The sequence below is a fragment of the Pocillopora damicornis genome, chromosome 8 (genome assembly GCF_964200805.1).
Source record: "Pocillopora damicornis chromosome 8, jaPocDami1.2, whole genome shotgun sequence".
In the NCBI taxonomy this organism is placed as follows: Eukaryota; Metazoa; Cnidaria; class Anthozoa; order Scleractinia; family Pocilloporidae; genus Pocillopora; species Pocillopora damicornis.
The window spans coordinates 19,620,846-19,637,731 of record NC_142677.1 but is presented as its reverse complement, the minus strand read 5'-3'; the positions used below and the strand labels follow the sequence as shown (position 1 = coordinate 19,637,731).

The 16,886-nt window shown below is 39.2% G+C and overlaps 2 protein-coding genes across 7 annotated transcripts in view; one reads left to right on the top strand and one right to left on the bottom strand.

The window, feature by feature from the left end:
• LOC113671841 (unconventional myosin-IXb) overlaps nucleotides 1–2,026 on the top strand; it is a 39,780-nt gene extending 37,754 nt beyond the window's left edge. For both annotated transcript variants that reach the window (XM_089180985.1, XM_089180984.1), the window contains one exon: nucleotides 332–2,026. In XM_089180985.1, coding sequence (XP_089037111.1) covers nucleotides 332–441 — 110 coding nt within the window. In that variant the 3' untranslated portion in view covers nucleotides 442–2,026. The remainder of the gene's footprint in view (nucleotides 1–331) is intronic.
• Nucleotides 1,507–15,472, bottom strand: LOC113671840 (TNF receptor-associated factor 2). 5 transcript variants are annotated; one of them, XM_089180986.1, is made up of 7 exons: nucleotides 15,382–15,396; nucleotides 12,661–12,781; nucleotides 12,130–12,436; nucleotides 9,689–9,787; nucleotides 6,758–6,835; nucleotides 4,638–4,715; nucleotides 1,507–3,092 (listed from the first exon to the last, which is right to left on the bottom strand). In XM_089180986.1, the coding sequence occupies exons 3-7, from the start codon at nucleotides 12,313–12,315 to the stop codon at nucleotides 2,238–2,240; spliced, it is 1,296 nt and encodes a 431-aa protein (XP_089037112.1). In that variant the 5' UTR covers nucleotides 12,316–12,436; nucleotides 12,661–12,781; nucleotides 15,382–15,396; the 3' UTR covers nucleotides 1,507–2,237. The 5 variants fall into 5 exon arrangements, with proteins under 5 accessions (XP_089037112.1, XP_027043900.2, XP_089037113.1 ...); XM_027188099.2 differs by lacking the exon at nucleotides 12,661–12,781 and having other exon boundaries at nucleotides 15,382–15,472; XM_089180987.1 differs by lacking the exon at nucleotides 15,382–15,396 and having other exon boundaries at nucleotides 12,661–12,792.
• Between the last annotated feature and the right edge of the window lie 1,414 nt (nucleotides 15,473–16,886).

Sequence of the window (16,886 nt, the reverse complement as noted above, 5' to 3'; positions counted from 1 at the left end):
TAACCCTATGACCCCTAAGAGTCACTAGCATCTAATCTCTCCTTACAATATCACCACTGAATCAAACATTAACGTCATGAGAATAAGGGAAATGATCACCAAGTAAAGAAGCTCTTGATTGTTAAACAAATTCTCTGTGTCAGCACCTTAGGAGTTGTATGTAGAACTGTGTGGAGAATATGCACACTGATGCTAGGGTTTGAGGGGTTTAACAGCTCAACGAAGATGTTTTGCTTTCCTGCTTCTCTCAGTTTTATTTTTTTGTATACTCCTTGTGATTTGTCCGTCGATCATGGCTAGGGTTTGATGTAATTTTACTTCTTCTTTTCAGCCACCCCGGTCCAGTTAGTTCATCTTACAAAGAACCGCGTCAAACAACCAGTTGTCAGGCGGCGGAGGCCAACAAGGGCCAAGCTACGCGAGCATGCAGTTCTGAGATGAAATATTCTGTGACTTGTAATCTACAGAGAGGGTTACAATTGTGACTTCAGTGAAGGGCAAGCGATAATCATTCTTCACTGGTTTTGGAGTTTGCCAATTCCTTATCGTTCACGGAAGCCTTTCAGGGTAAAAGTCAAGTAAGAGGTCATGCGACGTGTTTTTGTAATAATAGTGACCGAGGATGTCGACCAGTGAGACTAGGATGATTTTACGCACTCAGAAAAAAACACGGATGAATAACGATTGCAGATATCGCCTCAGCGAATTGTCTCTTTGATTTCGTTGGTCGCAGGAACCACAGGGCTTTCCTTAACTCAACGTCACATAGACCGTCAGGCAAGTCCACGTGAGGTAGTCTTTTGTGAGATGGGACGTCACGCAACTATCTGAGAGGACTCTTGCAGATGCAGTGTCTTACACAAAGTAATCTAAGAATCTCAGAGATAGACTCAATTAAAATACGTCTACTGCAATTCATAGACGCCATTGTTATTGAGAACGAACATTCATTAGATATTCATTCATTACTTGATTTTGAAGAGATTTTTTAAAATTGAATCTTATATTGCTGCTTTAACATGTCGAGTAAACGTGATTTGGTGCATTTCTTGATCATGCTCAATTCTGATATCATTTAAGACTGATTTCTAGAGCTAAACAAATAAGTAACTTGGTACGGGGCGGAATCTTATGTTGGTAATAATTACTATGGTTTTTCGAGGGATAATGCTTGTGAAACTTCGTCATGCCAACCGAGTGTGAAATTAAAGTGTAATTCGAACTTTTGTAGATGCAACCTCTTTCACAGGGTCTCGAAGGGAAGGGTGACCGGAGAAACCTTGGGCATGAGGTTGTTATAAAGCTGTGGCGCAGGCGCCAATTTGATACGCTCAAAGCCTCATGGAATGGATGCAATAATATTAGAAAAAAAGGAGAAGAAAAGAATCAAATAATCTTGAATCTACATTGCGACAGTAATGAGCTTTGCGTGCAGTAATTAAAACAATCAAAATTTCCTTGTTTTCAATGCAAGGAGCCGATATCATAGATAGATAAATAAGGAAGTGTTTCAACCTTTTTTATTGAAACTGTACCATCAACCTTGTATTGGATAAATGGATATCATGGATACAATTATATTGAAAAATGAAATTATTCTATTAGATGTAGGTAGAGGAAAAAGGGATGAAAACGGCCTGAGGAGACTTTTTTTTTTTTTTTTTTTTTCATAGGCATTAAATGTCCCTAGCTTGCAGGCCATTTGAATCATTTTACTTGGGCATACGCAAACCAACTATGAAGTCAAAAAATTGTAACAAAATATTAATTCCATATGGTAGGAGTTATTTAATTTATACGTAATGTTGAAAATTGGTTAATGAACGGCTTCCATTAGTTTTGTACGCGGTCTATTGTAATATATTTGCTCGTACATGTTCTGATCTTGCTGTCATGCGATATAAGATGAGAGTGGCAATTTTAAGAGAGTGTAATGAATCTTAAAGTTGTACTGTTTGTTACGTAGTTTCTTTGTTCGTTTTTTCCTTTTTTAAAACTAAATACGAGCACACTCTTACCTCCCAAAGTTGTCTTGTGTTGTCATTTAGGTAAAGGTTATTGAGCGAATTGTTAGCGCGGGAACTAGGCGCGCAGCTGGCAAAGAAATTGATCTCACTGCGCATGCCCGACATTTGACTCCTGTGTTGAAAACGTCACTTTGGTAGGAAATTTTAACACCAAAAATGAAACAACTTAACAAGTAAAGAAGCGAGGTTGTTGTAGGATGAGAGGGTAATTCAAGATTCAGGAATATCAACAAGAATGCGAACAAATAGAATATCATCCGCTAAAAAGTTGCCAGCTTCAAGTTCTTCGTGTCTAACAAAATCATCAAATCCGACAATGATGGCTCTCTCATCTCGACCAGGCCGATCAATTCCCTTTCTTCTGACGTCATCACGTTTGAAGTCGTGAACTTTTCGTGTGCGAGTTAAATCCTTTCTCGCTTCAGGATCTGGATTTTGATCCAACAATGAAAACGTGTACCGAGGTTTGATCGGCCAGGAAAGTACTGCGTCATACTCACCACACAAGACGCATGCGTACAAAGACAAGGAACGCCCAGTTTCTTTGCCTCTACCATTGATGTAGGCCCACACGACAATCTTGTAGCCAAATGCCGAAGTATAAAAGGGCTCGCTTGTCATTGGGTCTTCGCCGCGTCCCGACTGAACGCGTTGTAATCTTCGGGAGAAATTCGAAATTCGCCAAACAAGTTCTCCGTAACCGTTGAGTCCTGGATAACGAGCTAACCCGTTCTGGGGCATTTCCGGTTCATGTTTCTCTAACTCGGCCATTCTCTGCCTCAACTCCTTTTCGTGTTTAGATTGATGCTTTTTCTGCTCTTTTAATTGTTCAGACAATCGATTCATCGTTTTTTCTTGGTCGGCATTATTTTTTAGCGTTTCCTCACACAGAGCTGTCAGTTTGCCAACACTTTCCATCAGCTGATTTATATTTTCTTCTTGTTTCCTCAGTCGCCCTCGCTGTATTCCCATTTCTGTTCTCTGCTCTTTGATCACTTCCAAAGCTAATTGTAGATGTTCCTCAGAATTGTCTTGAAGGTGCTTCGTCAAGTCACTTCTAGGACCCTGCAAAAGTCACGTTTGAGTAAAAATACAAGGAGTTAAATGATGATTTATAGAAGTTGACGGATCTCAAGTTGAGAGGACACAATTGCCAACATTATGGCGTATTCTAAAGGTTTGTAGTTATTTTCACACTGAGGGTATCTGGTCTCCCTCTATCTCGCGTGATGCATAAAATGTTTTGGCCGAAAAAGGATTAAAAGCCGTGTGGGATGCCCACATCCGTAGTATAGGATTGGGTATTTCTAGACACTCCCAGGACTTCGGAAATGGGAGTGATCTAAAAATAACTCGAGAAGGATCACCAAAGGCACTCGACAGGCTCAATTTCTTAGCGTGATCCTCACTTAATTAATGAAGTATTTATCTCGAGTTAGATTACTACCCATGTTAGTGGCGCAGTAATACTCAGGTAAGCTGCTTTCACAGAGCAGGAGATTTCCGAGGATGCTTCCTCAGGATGTTACCCACCTCAGTCAATCATTTGTTTTATCCTTAACGGGTTGAGAATATCTCTTAGGTTAGGAATTTGAGCTCCCATAAGCCTCAAGGATTTACGAATTACTGATTAGTTCCCCCTACATCTAGAGTCACAATTCTGTCACATTTTCGATATTTTAGGGATCGCTTTTGTACACAGAGTAAGAACCAGCAATCACGGTGATGGATGAATCATTACCAGACCATATTTGAGATGGTTTGGAAACCCTGACAGATAGCCTGACGAGCCTTCCATGGCTTGATTAGCGAGAATCTGATTATGATTTCCGTAGATCTAGAATCATCATTCCATACTAATGACAACTGCTTGCGTCTTTCAATGTCTCAGAAATTACCATGAAATAGAATGATGCCTAGTGGAAACGTGGACGGAGTTACTTATTAAGATTATTAAGACGAGGACTTTGGATCGAAGAGATTGAACGGTCACGATTCAGACATAGTCACATGCTTAGCACAAGAGATTTTAATGATGTTTATGGTTCATCCTACATTTTATATCATGCTGTATATTTAAATGTGCATGCGTGTTTCCATCTTTATTATTTGGAATAGAAAGTCGGTTTCTAGGGATATTTGAGCAGCTTTTGCACACTGAATTTAACATTTTCTTCGCTTCACGACTCAAGCAACACAAGCTATTGACAACTGATGCGTTCATGTATAGCTCTGGAGCGTTCATTGTTTTCACAACAGTATATGTTCGTAATGCCACCTTACCGGCATTCAAACACGCGAAGTTTTTTTTTTTTTTCCGGCAAGGAGAAACGTACATGTGCCTTGCTCTGATTGCCTCTTTTGTATAAAGAACATCGCTAAAGACTTTTTGATCCCATTTCTTCGGCATGCACTTACATCAAACTCCGGGTTAAAACTGTACTCGAGAGCACTGACGTTTTTTTGTGTCCCTTAAATTTAAGTTGAATTTTACTTCTCTGATAGATCTTATTTGTAATAACTTATCCTGACCAGGAGTAGAAAACACAGTAAAAAAAACCAAAACAAAACAAAACGGCAGAGTTTTGAAACCCAACTGATATAAATTACCTGGAAGGCACATCCAATGTCGTGATAGACACACTGTTCGCGGGTCTTCGGGCATTCTTCCATGATATGATTGGAAAGCTGCAATTTAAAAACCACAAAAACACCGTTTACATTGGTTTGCGAAAAAACATGTAGCAGTTTATCGATTAAGAAAGTAGCACAGAAGATGAATGAATCATCTGTTGTTTTTATATCTTTTTCTGTGGGTGGTAAAGCTGCGCGTAGCCTAAGGCTAAAAAAACATTATATTTTGATATCGTTGAAGTTCGTAGAACTCTAATTGGACAGCCCTTTTTGCTTTAAGCTGAAAGTTTCAAATTTCTACAACATAACATTGACTTTATAGACAAGGTGTCGTCATCACTTCGAAAAAAAACACTCGTTTCGGTGAACTTTCCACTTTTAAGTTTATCCAACTTTGCGTGATCTAAATTGCTGCGGAGTTCTTTGGAAAAGAAAACACCTTTGTCAAGTCCGTCAATTGCAAATCTTTCAGTTACAAATATTTTTTAAAAGCCGGAAAAGAAGTTTTGCGTTGAAGCAGCTTATCTTTTTATAAAACACACCATGTCGGCGCCTTTTCTTGATCTACTTGGTCAAAGGTCGTTTAATTACAGACTTCCTACTCCAGACAAATCTCCATATAAATGCAAATTGAATGTCCAGCGGTTAGGAAAATCGCATGCAAATGCAATGCTCATTTCTGCCTTAATGTTGTATCACTTTAGTTTTCCGTAAGTAATCAATACAGTTCACAGAGAATCGTTATACTTTCAGTCTGCTTGAATTCCTTGGAGGTAGTTTCCGAAGAGTATTTGGTTTTTATCATTAATTTAAATCTTTTATCATTGTACGAGTTACAACTCGCCGTTATTGCTGATAAAATATCCTTTCCACACTTTGCAAGTTTGCAGCAGAACGGATCAAGAGTAAAAGGCGATGGCATTAAGAGCTTCGCTGAATTCAAATTCTTTAAAACATATGCTTAATAGTGGAGACCCGAATTCACATCCTCAAAGGTTCCTAAAATTTCCTATAATTATTTCAACAAATGACTCCACAGAACTGAAGAGAAACTTAAGAATGCTGTAGTCAGGCTATTGGGGACTGAAAATTGCAAAAATTCCAAACGATATGCAATAGCGGAAGGTTTAACATTTACTTGGGGTCAAGATAAATTGTGATCAGATTAGATAAACTAGCATTTTAAAACAATGAAACCATGGCGAGTTTAACCCAAATATTTTCATGAACTTTTTCAAATTCCCACAATTTAGTTGCATTTCTAGTAACAGATTATTTATATCTGGTTGTTCATCGATAATTCTTGTGGTTATAACATCGTTAAAATAAATTAAGATGTTTCTGCATAGATAACCTCTAATATCGACAGATGGTGCTTATCGTAAAATCAATTTATTTCCCTAGCAGCAAATATTTAGTACCCTCGCCCATGTACGATGAAAATGACTAATTTTAAAAGAAATTTTAGTTTCTCCCGAAGCACATCAAGAACTTCGAAAATCCAGCAAAATCCGTTATTGTTTGACTTTAAAACACTAAAAATAGGTTGTCAATAAAATGCAGCCAGCCGGATCATGAAAAGCACTACATAATTAGCGCAAAAATTAAGAACAGAATAATACATAAATTGTAGGGAATTGAGGTCAATGGTTGATATTCATCAAAAAATTAGACAGCAATTCATTGTATTGAATTTTTAGCTTATATATTAAGGCCTCTTCATCTGGGTTCAGGAGCCGAGATCGTCAGTTTAGCGGCACGATCTCGCTTGAGTTGCTTCGCTTTCAGAAGGAAAATTCCATCGCGGTTACGGAGCTGTAAATTCAGTCCGACCACTGCCGATCACAGGAGAAATTTCAGCTTTGGTGGAGAAACTGACCTGGTCAGGGAATCTTACAACTCCCGATTGCTTAGTACTAGGTCATTAAAACCGTGATCAAGCTAACCGAGCTTTCCTTTAGTAAAGAACGATGTTACTTGCAGTGGAAAGCATAGTTAAGGAAAGATAATTGGGATTTCAGAAACCAGGCTAGCCAGCTCGTTTGACGAAACTCATATAAAGCGGCCTTAGTTCCGAGTTTTAAAAAAGAGCTTACCTTTTCCCTTGGCACCTCCATCTTTCCACACATGTTAGGACATTTGACTGGAAATAAAGGGCAGACGTCAAGATGATTCTGTGGGGAAGACAACATCGAATATTTTAGCGATAACCGCGATTTGCTATCCATTTTGACTACAAAGATGAAAATATGTGTACAAATTTGCGCTAAATTTTCACAAGCAAGCGACGCTTCCCATGAAACGCCAGCGCCGGTTTCCGATACATGACATTAAAGAATGCGAAAGGAAATACGGTGTGAAGCGGTCTACAGCGATGTGAATATTTCACCATCGCATCTTTCAACAAGACTTTCAACTTGTATGTATAATGACAAACGTATTGCACGCGTTAACGCGTGATAGAAAAGAACTGTTTCCATTAAATTATCGGACCACTTACCTATTATCTCACGCGACGAATAATTGCAAAATTTACGAAGATAGTTTAGAAACTCTCTATCGATTTTGAGCGAAAAATACTTATTTGCGGAAAATTATTTTCCTGATTTCCTAGCAAAACGCCGTGATAAATATTCAGCGTTCCCCGCGCTCTTTGTAGACTTGTTTTCGTGACTTAAAAATGCGGCTGTCTGTTGGTTGTAAGAAAATCACTTTCAAACTTTGTGAATAAATGGGTGCTTCGCGAGACAGAGAACCGTTTATCTCGATCACAACTAATGATTTAATCGCCACAGGCGATCAAAACATTATCGAAGCCCCACGGCCATAAGAATTGGAATTTGTTCAAAGTTTACGATTGCGGTTTTAAGTAGCACTACCATCTTACCTCTGTTGTTTCTTTTGAAAACACGATTTAAATCCTTTTCACCTATTACACATCATTACGTTAATTGACTTCCACTCTACTTTAAGTCTTTTTAATTCCGCTGTGTTTAAGTTCTTTTAGAACGTCGACAGGAATCGACTGGAAATTCCTTTGTAACAAGAATTTCGATATTTACCGCTTGAACACTGTCGTCTCCATGAAACTGACTTCACTATTCGAAAAATTTACCACAAATGAACATGGAACTTACCTTAAGTTTTAAGTAGCTTTCGTTTCATAATTTTCAAAGAAGAATTAAAACTGATTTAAAGCGGCTTTTTGAGACAGTCTGCGAGCCAGCATGTCATTAATCATATGATCTCTGCGCCGGAATGAAAAATGGAACTGAATAAATTGAAGTGTAGGCACGCATAAAGATATTGCCGCATTGTATTTTGAACAAGTTATGAGAGAGGTTTCCGAGTTCGTTTGTTTGTGAAACAATAGTTTCCCGCCCCATTCTCACAAAAATGTAATTGTGTCGACTAGCCATGCGAAGAATGTTTAAAAAGTGCATAAAGCCACATAATTTGAGATGTCAGAGTAGTTTCTCGTCAATATGCACTTGATAATGCGAGTAGTCTATATTGTATTTAGCTCATGCTTGGTAATGTGACGAGATATGCACGGAAGACACTCTTAAAATTCATTCTCTGGTATCGTAATTTTTTTCGATGACGCGTGCTTGCACTGGAATGAATTATGTGTTAACCATGCAGACAGATGTTGATGATGACTGATGCCAGAGTATTTTAAACCACAAAATTTCCTGGCTAGACTTCGTCGATCGTAAATGTGACCTTTTAATCTCGTATCTCGAACAATTGAGTATTTGTGAGTATTTTAAATCTAAAGTTTTGGTGAAAAGAATTAAAAATGCTAAGCGCAATATCATGTTGTAAATACAATGTAGCCTATAGCCAAATGCGTCTGCTTTATGCACTCTTCGTCAGCACTTATCTGCACAAAAGGGTTTGTCAGGCGCATAGATGTGGTGTATACCAAAATAACATTTCCCTTAGAGCCTTTTTTGCATTCTAAGTAAGACTTGAAAATAAATCTCTGATGTTTACTTTCATAGGATTTAATGAATTGAAAAGTCATTTGAAAGCTGACATTTAGTCGAGATCTCGAAGCATTTTATAACATGAGCATTCACGCGAGCTGGCGAGCTGCAGTAAATAATATAACTGAAGCTTTCAGCCCATCATCAACTGTCTGCAGTGCCTAAATTTTCGACTTCTAAATTGTAATGAAATAATTCCTTCTAGCTTATAAAATTGCACGCAATGTTGGTTTTAGGGCCTGGCCCGAAAAGGGGGAGGGAGGTGGGCAGGGAAGGTATAAATGAAGCTTTGGGGAAGGGGAAGGTAACTATGAAGCTATGGGAGAGGGGTGGCAGTGTTACGCCGATCTCTTCTCTCTTCAAACCTTGATACTACCTAAGATAAAATCCACTTATTTCGTTAGCCGTTCTAAGACGGAAAATTGAGTAATTGACGGCAAATTGACCTTTGGAAGTCATGTCCAACTTATTCAGACAGCGTTTCAATTATATTAATAACAATTTTGGGGTACAACACAACAAGCAATTATGCTGCTAGTTCACTCCCTGTTTAAGGCTTCCAGTCCCTTCTACGAATATTAAAAATACAGGAAACTTATACTCAGGGGACGCCCTCGGGTTTATAGAAAATGTTCTTGTCAAGAGATCCCATCAATAAAGGCAAATTGTTGGAAGTTTGTAGAGATTTCTATTCAGTCGCAACTCATGTTTGCATGCCTCGAATGAGATGGATGCCTGGATATATGTGTCCTAATGGAGTATAATGACCCCTGAAAGTCATGTCAAGCTTACTTAAGACAGTGTTTCCAATTAGGTTAAAAGAAGGCGTAATGCCAAGTTCACTCCCTGTTTAAGGCTTCCAGTCCCTTCTTTAAATGTTTAAGCTGCAGGGTGACTAATACCCAGGGGGGCCCCGTCGGTATCAGAGAAAATGTCCCTTGAAAAGGGGGACTCAAATATGGGTTACTAGAATGAGAATGACATCAAGATGAAAGTGTCCCAGAAGAGCAGTTCTATTGTATCTACAAATCTCACCTTCAAAGCCAGCGTAACTGGTGCCATGTCGTCTTTGCAAAATTTGCAAGAAACATCTGTACTTAATTGGCTTCCCATATTGTTACCCTCAGGTGTTTCCTGTAGATGTGCAAAATAAAACATTCATTGATGCGTAATCCCTCGGCAAAAAGTTTTAGTGCGTCTTTGTCCCTTCAGCCTGTAGTCACCATGAAATTCATCCTTTCTCTTAACATGCATGGAGTTCTTGGTGCATTCTGGTAATTTCATATGACCGAGGTTGATTATTAGATTCACGTCATCCCTTTTAAGCCCTTACACCCTAACATCAGTATACATATTCTCTTAACTGGTTTCTATACATTTCTTTAGGTGCTGACCAGGAGAATTTGTTTACCAACAAGAGCTTCTTTAGTTGGTGATCATTTCCTTTATTCCCACGACCTTTACGTGTAATTCAGGGATGACACTGTGAGGAGAAATTAGGTGCTCGTCACTCTTAGGGATTAAAGAGTTGATTGCCTTAAGTGATAGGAGGATTTTTCAGGTTGAGGTTAAAACCTTTATTACAAGATTATAAAAATACACTTAACATTCCGTTTGGGAGTCGAGAAAGTTCCGTTATACTAACGAGGAAGTAAGTTTGGCACTAACAAACTTTTCACGGTGATGAGTGTTTATAGGTGGGTAAAGGGGGGGCGGCGGCGGCAAGTGCTTCATTGTCATTATTCTAAGGCGCAAGAATGTACGAATTTACAGAAATATGAATAGTTCTTTCAACATTATTTCTCTCCATTTTAACTCCTCTTTCTCCTTTGGTGCTTTTCATTTTCATGGTACTTGTCAGATTAAAAACGTGGAAGATAATGGCAACAAGATTAATGATCACAAGAAAGTTCCAACTTGTGAAGTATGTTATTCAATCGATCTAAGCTGTGGGAGACCACACATGTATAAGTTTTGTCGATCTACTTCCTAAATAGATATAGAGATAATCAATTTATTTCACCAACCCCCACCTCACCCTCCAAAGCAAAGTTAGCAGTGCTTAACCGCGCAATAAAATAAGAGATGACACGGTACCCAGCGTGGCGGACACTTGACGAACACACGAATAACACACGCCCAAGAGACCAGACACACTGACAAAGGAACAGTTTCCCCTTTGATCTCAGCCCCGAAAATTGGTGTGAAAAACGCGTGCTCTGGCAAATCGAGTACCTACTGTACATCACTCAAGTTTCTAGTGTTGAGAAAGAAAATGGCCTCTTTAACTGTTTTCTCGATAGAGATACCACTTGCGCATAACATTTTTAGCATCGCCTTTTCTCTTACCCTGCATACACCCAAAGCAATTTGGTATTGTTCCCAGACTACTCTTCCCTGAGTTCTCCCCGACCAAGGAAGTCAAAGGTAACTGGATATAATGTTGCCAAGAGTATCACCGCGTTAAGCTATTTATGGCGTCGTGACATGACAACTTCTTTTAACTGAGACTGACGTTACCCAGTAAACCAAAGTAGTCTCGCAGATGATTCGTGGATTATATTCCTAGGAAGAATTTGCTTCCAAAATCGACAAATTTGTAGTTCCTTGCTTTTCTTTCGAGTTAATTAGCTAACAAAAGCTGTGAAGTGCTGCTTTTGGCTGATATCATTAAGCTCTTAGCAAACAAGCAACTCAAGGTCACACTCAGAGGTGAAATGACAGCTTATGTTGACAGGAGATTTATAGGAGTTTCTCGGCCACCCATTCAAGCTACAATAAATGAAAATCAGTAAATAACGGAAAGGAAATGCTTGTTGTGCAAAAATTTAGCTAACAATTACTGCATTTCTTTTCTCCACCGCAGTAAGGCAATTAACAGAAGAAGAAATATTTTGAATTCGTGAAATATCTGCTAATTGCCATTACCTTGATAATCATTTACGGACTTAAAAGAAATCCGGAAAGATCAAAGAGAGGTATCCTACGATATTCAGCTTGCCTAAGGCATTGTGGGGAGAACTGGAAATTCACAGAAATTTGAAGACTGGACTTTTGATGCAAATTTAACTGATATACCTGATTAGTGTCTGAATAAACCCCTCTAAGAACTAGTGGAGGATTAGGAGATTACAGATGACCCAGTTCCACCCACGGCGAGAGAAACGTTTTATGAGAAAGTCTTTCAGAGAGGCATCCCAAATTGAAAAAAAAAAAAAATCCTTGCAACTTCGTTGATAGAAAACACCAGCCGGCGGAGCTTTTCGGACAGAAAATCTCATAACGGAGAAAAAATGAATCCTACCTGACACTTTAGTGCACTTTTTGCTTATAATCGAGAAAAAAGGTGAAACCGCGCTTAATTATCGTTCGCACTGCGGTCACGAACTATCAATTTTCTACTGCAATCAAGAACGGACCCTCAGCGGAAAAATTGAAATTCAGTTCACGAGGAGCGTTTCGGAAAAAGAACTTACCTTTGTGTTGTCTGGGAAGCAGTGAAAATATTGCTTTAAGCATACCGATAAAAATTTCTGTATGGTATCGGTTTCCAGCCGTTGCGAATCGTTCGACAAAACATCGCCATTCTTCGGACAATCGCATTCGCCCACCGCTCGGGAAAAGAACTCGCCAACGACAACAGCTTCCAGTTGCGAGGTCATGGTTGTTATCCAATAATAAAGGCTACTGTTTTGAAATTTGCGTTGACCCTTTCGATGTGGCAGTGGACTGGCAATTCTGTGAAATCTCGTCAACTCTACGGAAGTCCAAGGCGCCGTTTTTCTGCCGGTCGCGGAAAGAACAACAAACCAAGTTTTGACAACGTCGAAATAATTAAATTACAATTAGTATGATAGTGCAGTTAGAATAAAGTTTACAATACCGTACTATTGTTTAGGTATGTCCTATGTTGGTTACATTTATACTGAACACTTAGGAATACAGCATTGGTATTACCTTACTTTTAAATACGTTATAATATGCCAAATTTGCCGATAACGACATACATGTTCAATAATGTCCGTTTTCAATGCCGCTCTTTACGCCGTAAGTGTTTCTGAGATGTGTGATCTCCAGAGATAAGAAGAGAGAGAAATGTTGGACTAATTTCAATGGCATACGGCTTATCTGCGAAGAAAAATGTAAAAAAAATGACGTTGCGAGGTTTGTTTTGAATCAATCATAAATACACAAGGTAACCACATTTTGGAATATTCACCTGTTCTGAAATATTGTTGGTATACTCGGCCCTACGCGTGTGTTAATTTGTTGTCTCTTCATCACAAATTAAATTAGCAACTCCGGACACTGACCAATGAACTCGATAATTAAAGGATGTTGGTAAGCCTAAAAGCAATTTTTAAAGACCGATCGTGCCATGATAATACTGTAACGTGATTATGCCCAAGCAATATCATAATTTTTATCTGATATGCCGCGTTGTATCAAAGGAGATATCTTTTGCTCGGGCAGATAACTACGTTTAAGCTCTTCTAAAGCACGAACATGTTTAATTCGTTATATTTGCGGTTGAGAGAGTCAACTTTGGAGGATATGACAAACCTTTGAAATACATACTCCATGACATTCTTGAATAGCGAATTTGATTAAAATGGGTGAAACTATGCAAAGCCTATCGCGCGCATGTCTCAACTCAACATAGCTTCGCGAAGCACATCAATCCTTTTCTTGCGTCACTGTCACAATGAAAATGGCAAAAGATTTCAATTTAGATAAAGAGAATTAAGCTATTGAGGGTGGCCAGTGAAAAAGAGAGATGCACAGTTAAAATGAAACCAGCGCCAAGATGGGCTTGATAAACAGAACCTGTAAATTCAGCAACAACAACTGTGAAAATTTTTCTCCCGAAAAAGCTTACGAAAAGTAGGAGAGGTCATCGCTGCACAACATCCATGCTAGCACGGCAGCCTTTACCAGGCTCTCCACGGAGTAGGGTGAGATGACGAGCGAGCGACGCGTGGTGATTTTCGGGAAATCAGCTTTTCTAATCTCCCGCCTTATAATGATTTTCACCAACACGCCCTTCGCTTGTCTCCACTGGAGCCTGGCGGTAGATTAGTAAGTGATCTACATTCAAATGTGTTTTTTTTTGGCACTAACAACTACATCCATGGAGTCATATACCAGTAGCAGTGACTGAGACGAACAATACTCATCCTTCCTTCACAAAACAGCAGCTTTAGGAGACCAGAAGGCACTGGCAGTGGATGACTCCAGCTAGTTTAGTGCACACTGACTTCAGCCGGCTGACCTTGGCCAATCGCATGAAAAACTTCATTCAAGTCTGTCCTTAAGGGCGAAAAGTCAAGAATATATCCATGGGGAAAACGCTGCACTTGAAATGGTGGTCGTTTTAGATATGAAATCTTGCCTCCTTTGCAGGCGATGTTAGTTCGTGTCACGCAAGTCGTTCACTCCTTCACCAACGCTCTCGGTACTGAAGCGAACGTCCAGCGAGACAACAACAAACAACGTCCGCGATGGAGACTGTGTAACAGAGGGTAGCGTTGCGTGGCATCCTGAAGTGTTTTGAAGCTTAGAGAAGATTATCCACTAGTTTTCTATGGGGCCTTAAGCGCGACGAAGATTTCATTCTCAGAAACAGAACAAATGCTGGTATTTCATTTAAAGTAAAATCAATGCACTAATCGTGTTCAGCTATTTCATTTCACCACTAAACAAAAGATATCTTTAAATCGGACCAATTTTCGCGTCGTCGCCGCCGCCAGTATTTTATGACCGGATATACCTTAATTATCTTTTAACCGGATGTAAATTGGGCGAGTTTGTCCTACCAGTTATCTGTCTTGAATGCACGGGTGGTATGGTGTTTATGAATACCAGGTCACGACCTTTGGCCAATACTCTGAGCCAAAACATCAGCACCACTTGCGAATTCTTATAAGAGGATTTGAGATTTTCCAGGATTTTACGATAAAATTGTTATAATCCTGTTCCTATGCCCCCGTAATGCTAAGGAAAATAAACCGATGCATGAAACCGAAACTAGTGACAAATATTTTCCGAAATTTATTGTGGGCGATGACATCTTGAATGCACATGGAACAAATTCAAGTAACAATGAGTCAAAATTGGTCCAGAACAAATTCCGAGATAAGGATTTCATTGAATACATATTGCTTAAAAATGCAGTGATTTCACTACGTTTAGAGAGTCTTGCTACTTCAAATGCAAAATAAACATTCCTTTGTAAAATCGAATGAGCTCATCTTTTTTAAGTCTGTTTAAGGATGAATGCATGACTTTTTAATCGCCAGAAAATATTCTAATGCATGAGCGCAATTCTCAAGTAACGACCATGCAAGCGTGCAAGGCGTAGCTTTAACGACGAAAGCTCTCTGTATCACGACTAAATCCGTCACAAATACCACACTTTGCACTCAAAACCGGCCTCAGAGGATCACGAGAGAAAATGAGCATTTAACAATAAAGGTTGCTCGATTTTTACTCGCTAAAGTGGACGATCAATGCCTAAATGCTTCGCACTCTTGGAGACTAAAAAGACCATAGGACAAAAATATAAATATGATAGATTCAGTTCAAAGTCAGCAGGATTGTAAACACGTACGTACTCCAATACAAATCCTCCCCTCAATGTTACACGCAGCTAGAGCGCTCATTTATTAAAAGGAGAGGCTGAACAGTTGATTTTATTCTAGCCAATGCAAAATATTAATTCTGCTTACCTTTGCGCATAAACGCTTGCAGCTTTGTCCTGAAGGACGAACAACGGCCAAGTACGCCTCTTGTAGAGCGGGAAAGCGTATAAATAAAACGAGTTATCGCCGCAGGCGGCAAACTGAAATAGCACTCGTGTTGACGTCAATGTTATTTTCCCGGATATTCCGAGAATGATGAATTAGTCCCTTTCCCGTCGGCACGCCCAACAACACAAAAGTAAACTTCTATTATCTCTGCGGTCAAGCTGATTAATTAGTACGGCCTTCTGCCTCCCGACTGATTCAAGCTTACGAAGCAGACAGAATGGATTCTTAAAACTATGGAATTTCCGCGGTCGCAAAAGACATTTGTTCCATAACCATCAAACACATCAATGGCTTTTTTTTTCATTTTCTTTTAAGTAATTTCCACCGTGTTACCGTGTTGCCGTTGGCAAAATCTACTTTGCCTGCATCTCTGCAAAAATCTCCTTTGGAAAATGGAGCGGATGAAAAGATGTATGTCAAATTTCCGTGATAAAGACTCGTAAAATTTGCGAAATTACTTTTGAGGATTGTTAATTTGTGTTTACAAAGCAGAGGTAATATTTATCCAAGCACTTGACATTTTTTGAGTTGGCTAGGTAAGTAACGGTGATCGATAGGCGTTAAGACATTGTAAGAGGATTGAAACGGCCAGCTTGGAGACTAATCCGAGGCTAAAGTAAATAAGAAATGCATATTAATCCACCCTCTGGACAGCTATTGAGTTTCTATACATTTGTTTGGGGTTGCTTGCTTTCAGTAATCACGAGAAAGTCAAGCGACCCAAAGTCACAATTCAGTCCACCAGTTACAATGGGTATGGACCGCTGCGTTTGAGTAGAGTGAGTCTCTTCACTGATATGAAAATAAAAGAGGATCAGTGACCTATATGTTCAAAGTTCGTTTAGGTAAAAAAGCATTGGTTCCCATAAGAGAATAAGATATCTCTCAGGTTTGAGGAATTTGAAATCGAGGAAAATCCGCTAAAATCCGCAAAAGATTAAAAGAGCCAATTTTTTTATAATAGCACCAGATACCACTAGACAAATCTTCGCTTGCATGTGGTCCATTATCAAAATTCATTCTGAGTTTGCAATGAAGTTGTTTTTTCTCGCAAATGAATTTCATTGTATTTGACTTTCTCTGCGAAGCGTTACCCCGTCTGGATATCCCATAAGCCATCGCGAACCCCGCGATGAACCAGTTGCGCGCGCCTTTACTGACCAAGAGAAACGTCAATGTTTTTCAGTTAGAGGCTCAGCGAAGAGATATATTTCAAATTCCTCCGAACTAAGAGATTATAATCTTGCTCGATCACTTATAGGCAGCTATTATTTTGTTATCTAAACAAACTTTGAATATACAGGTAATTTAGCGTTAACAACTGAGTTGAAAACGTAAATTGACCACCGTTAAGAGTTTATGGCTGACGTTTCGAGCGTTAGCTCATCGTTAGAGCGATTGGAGGAATTGTGAGTTGTGTGTGG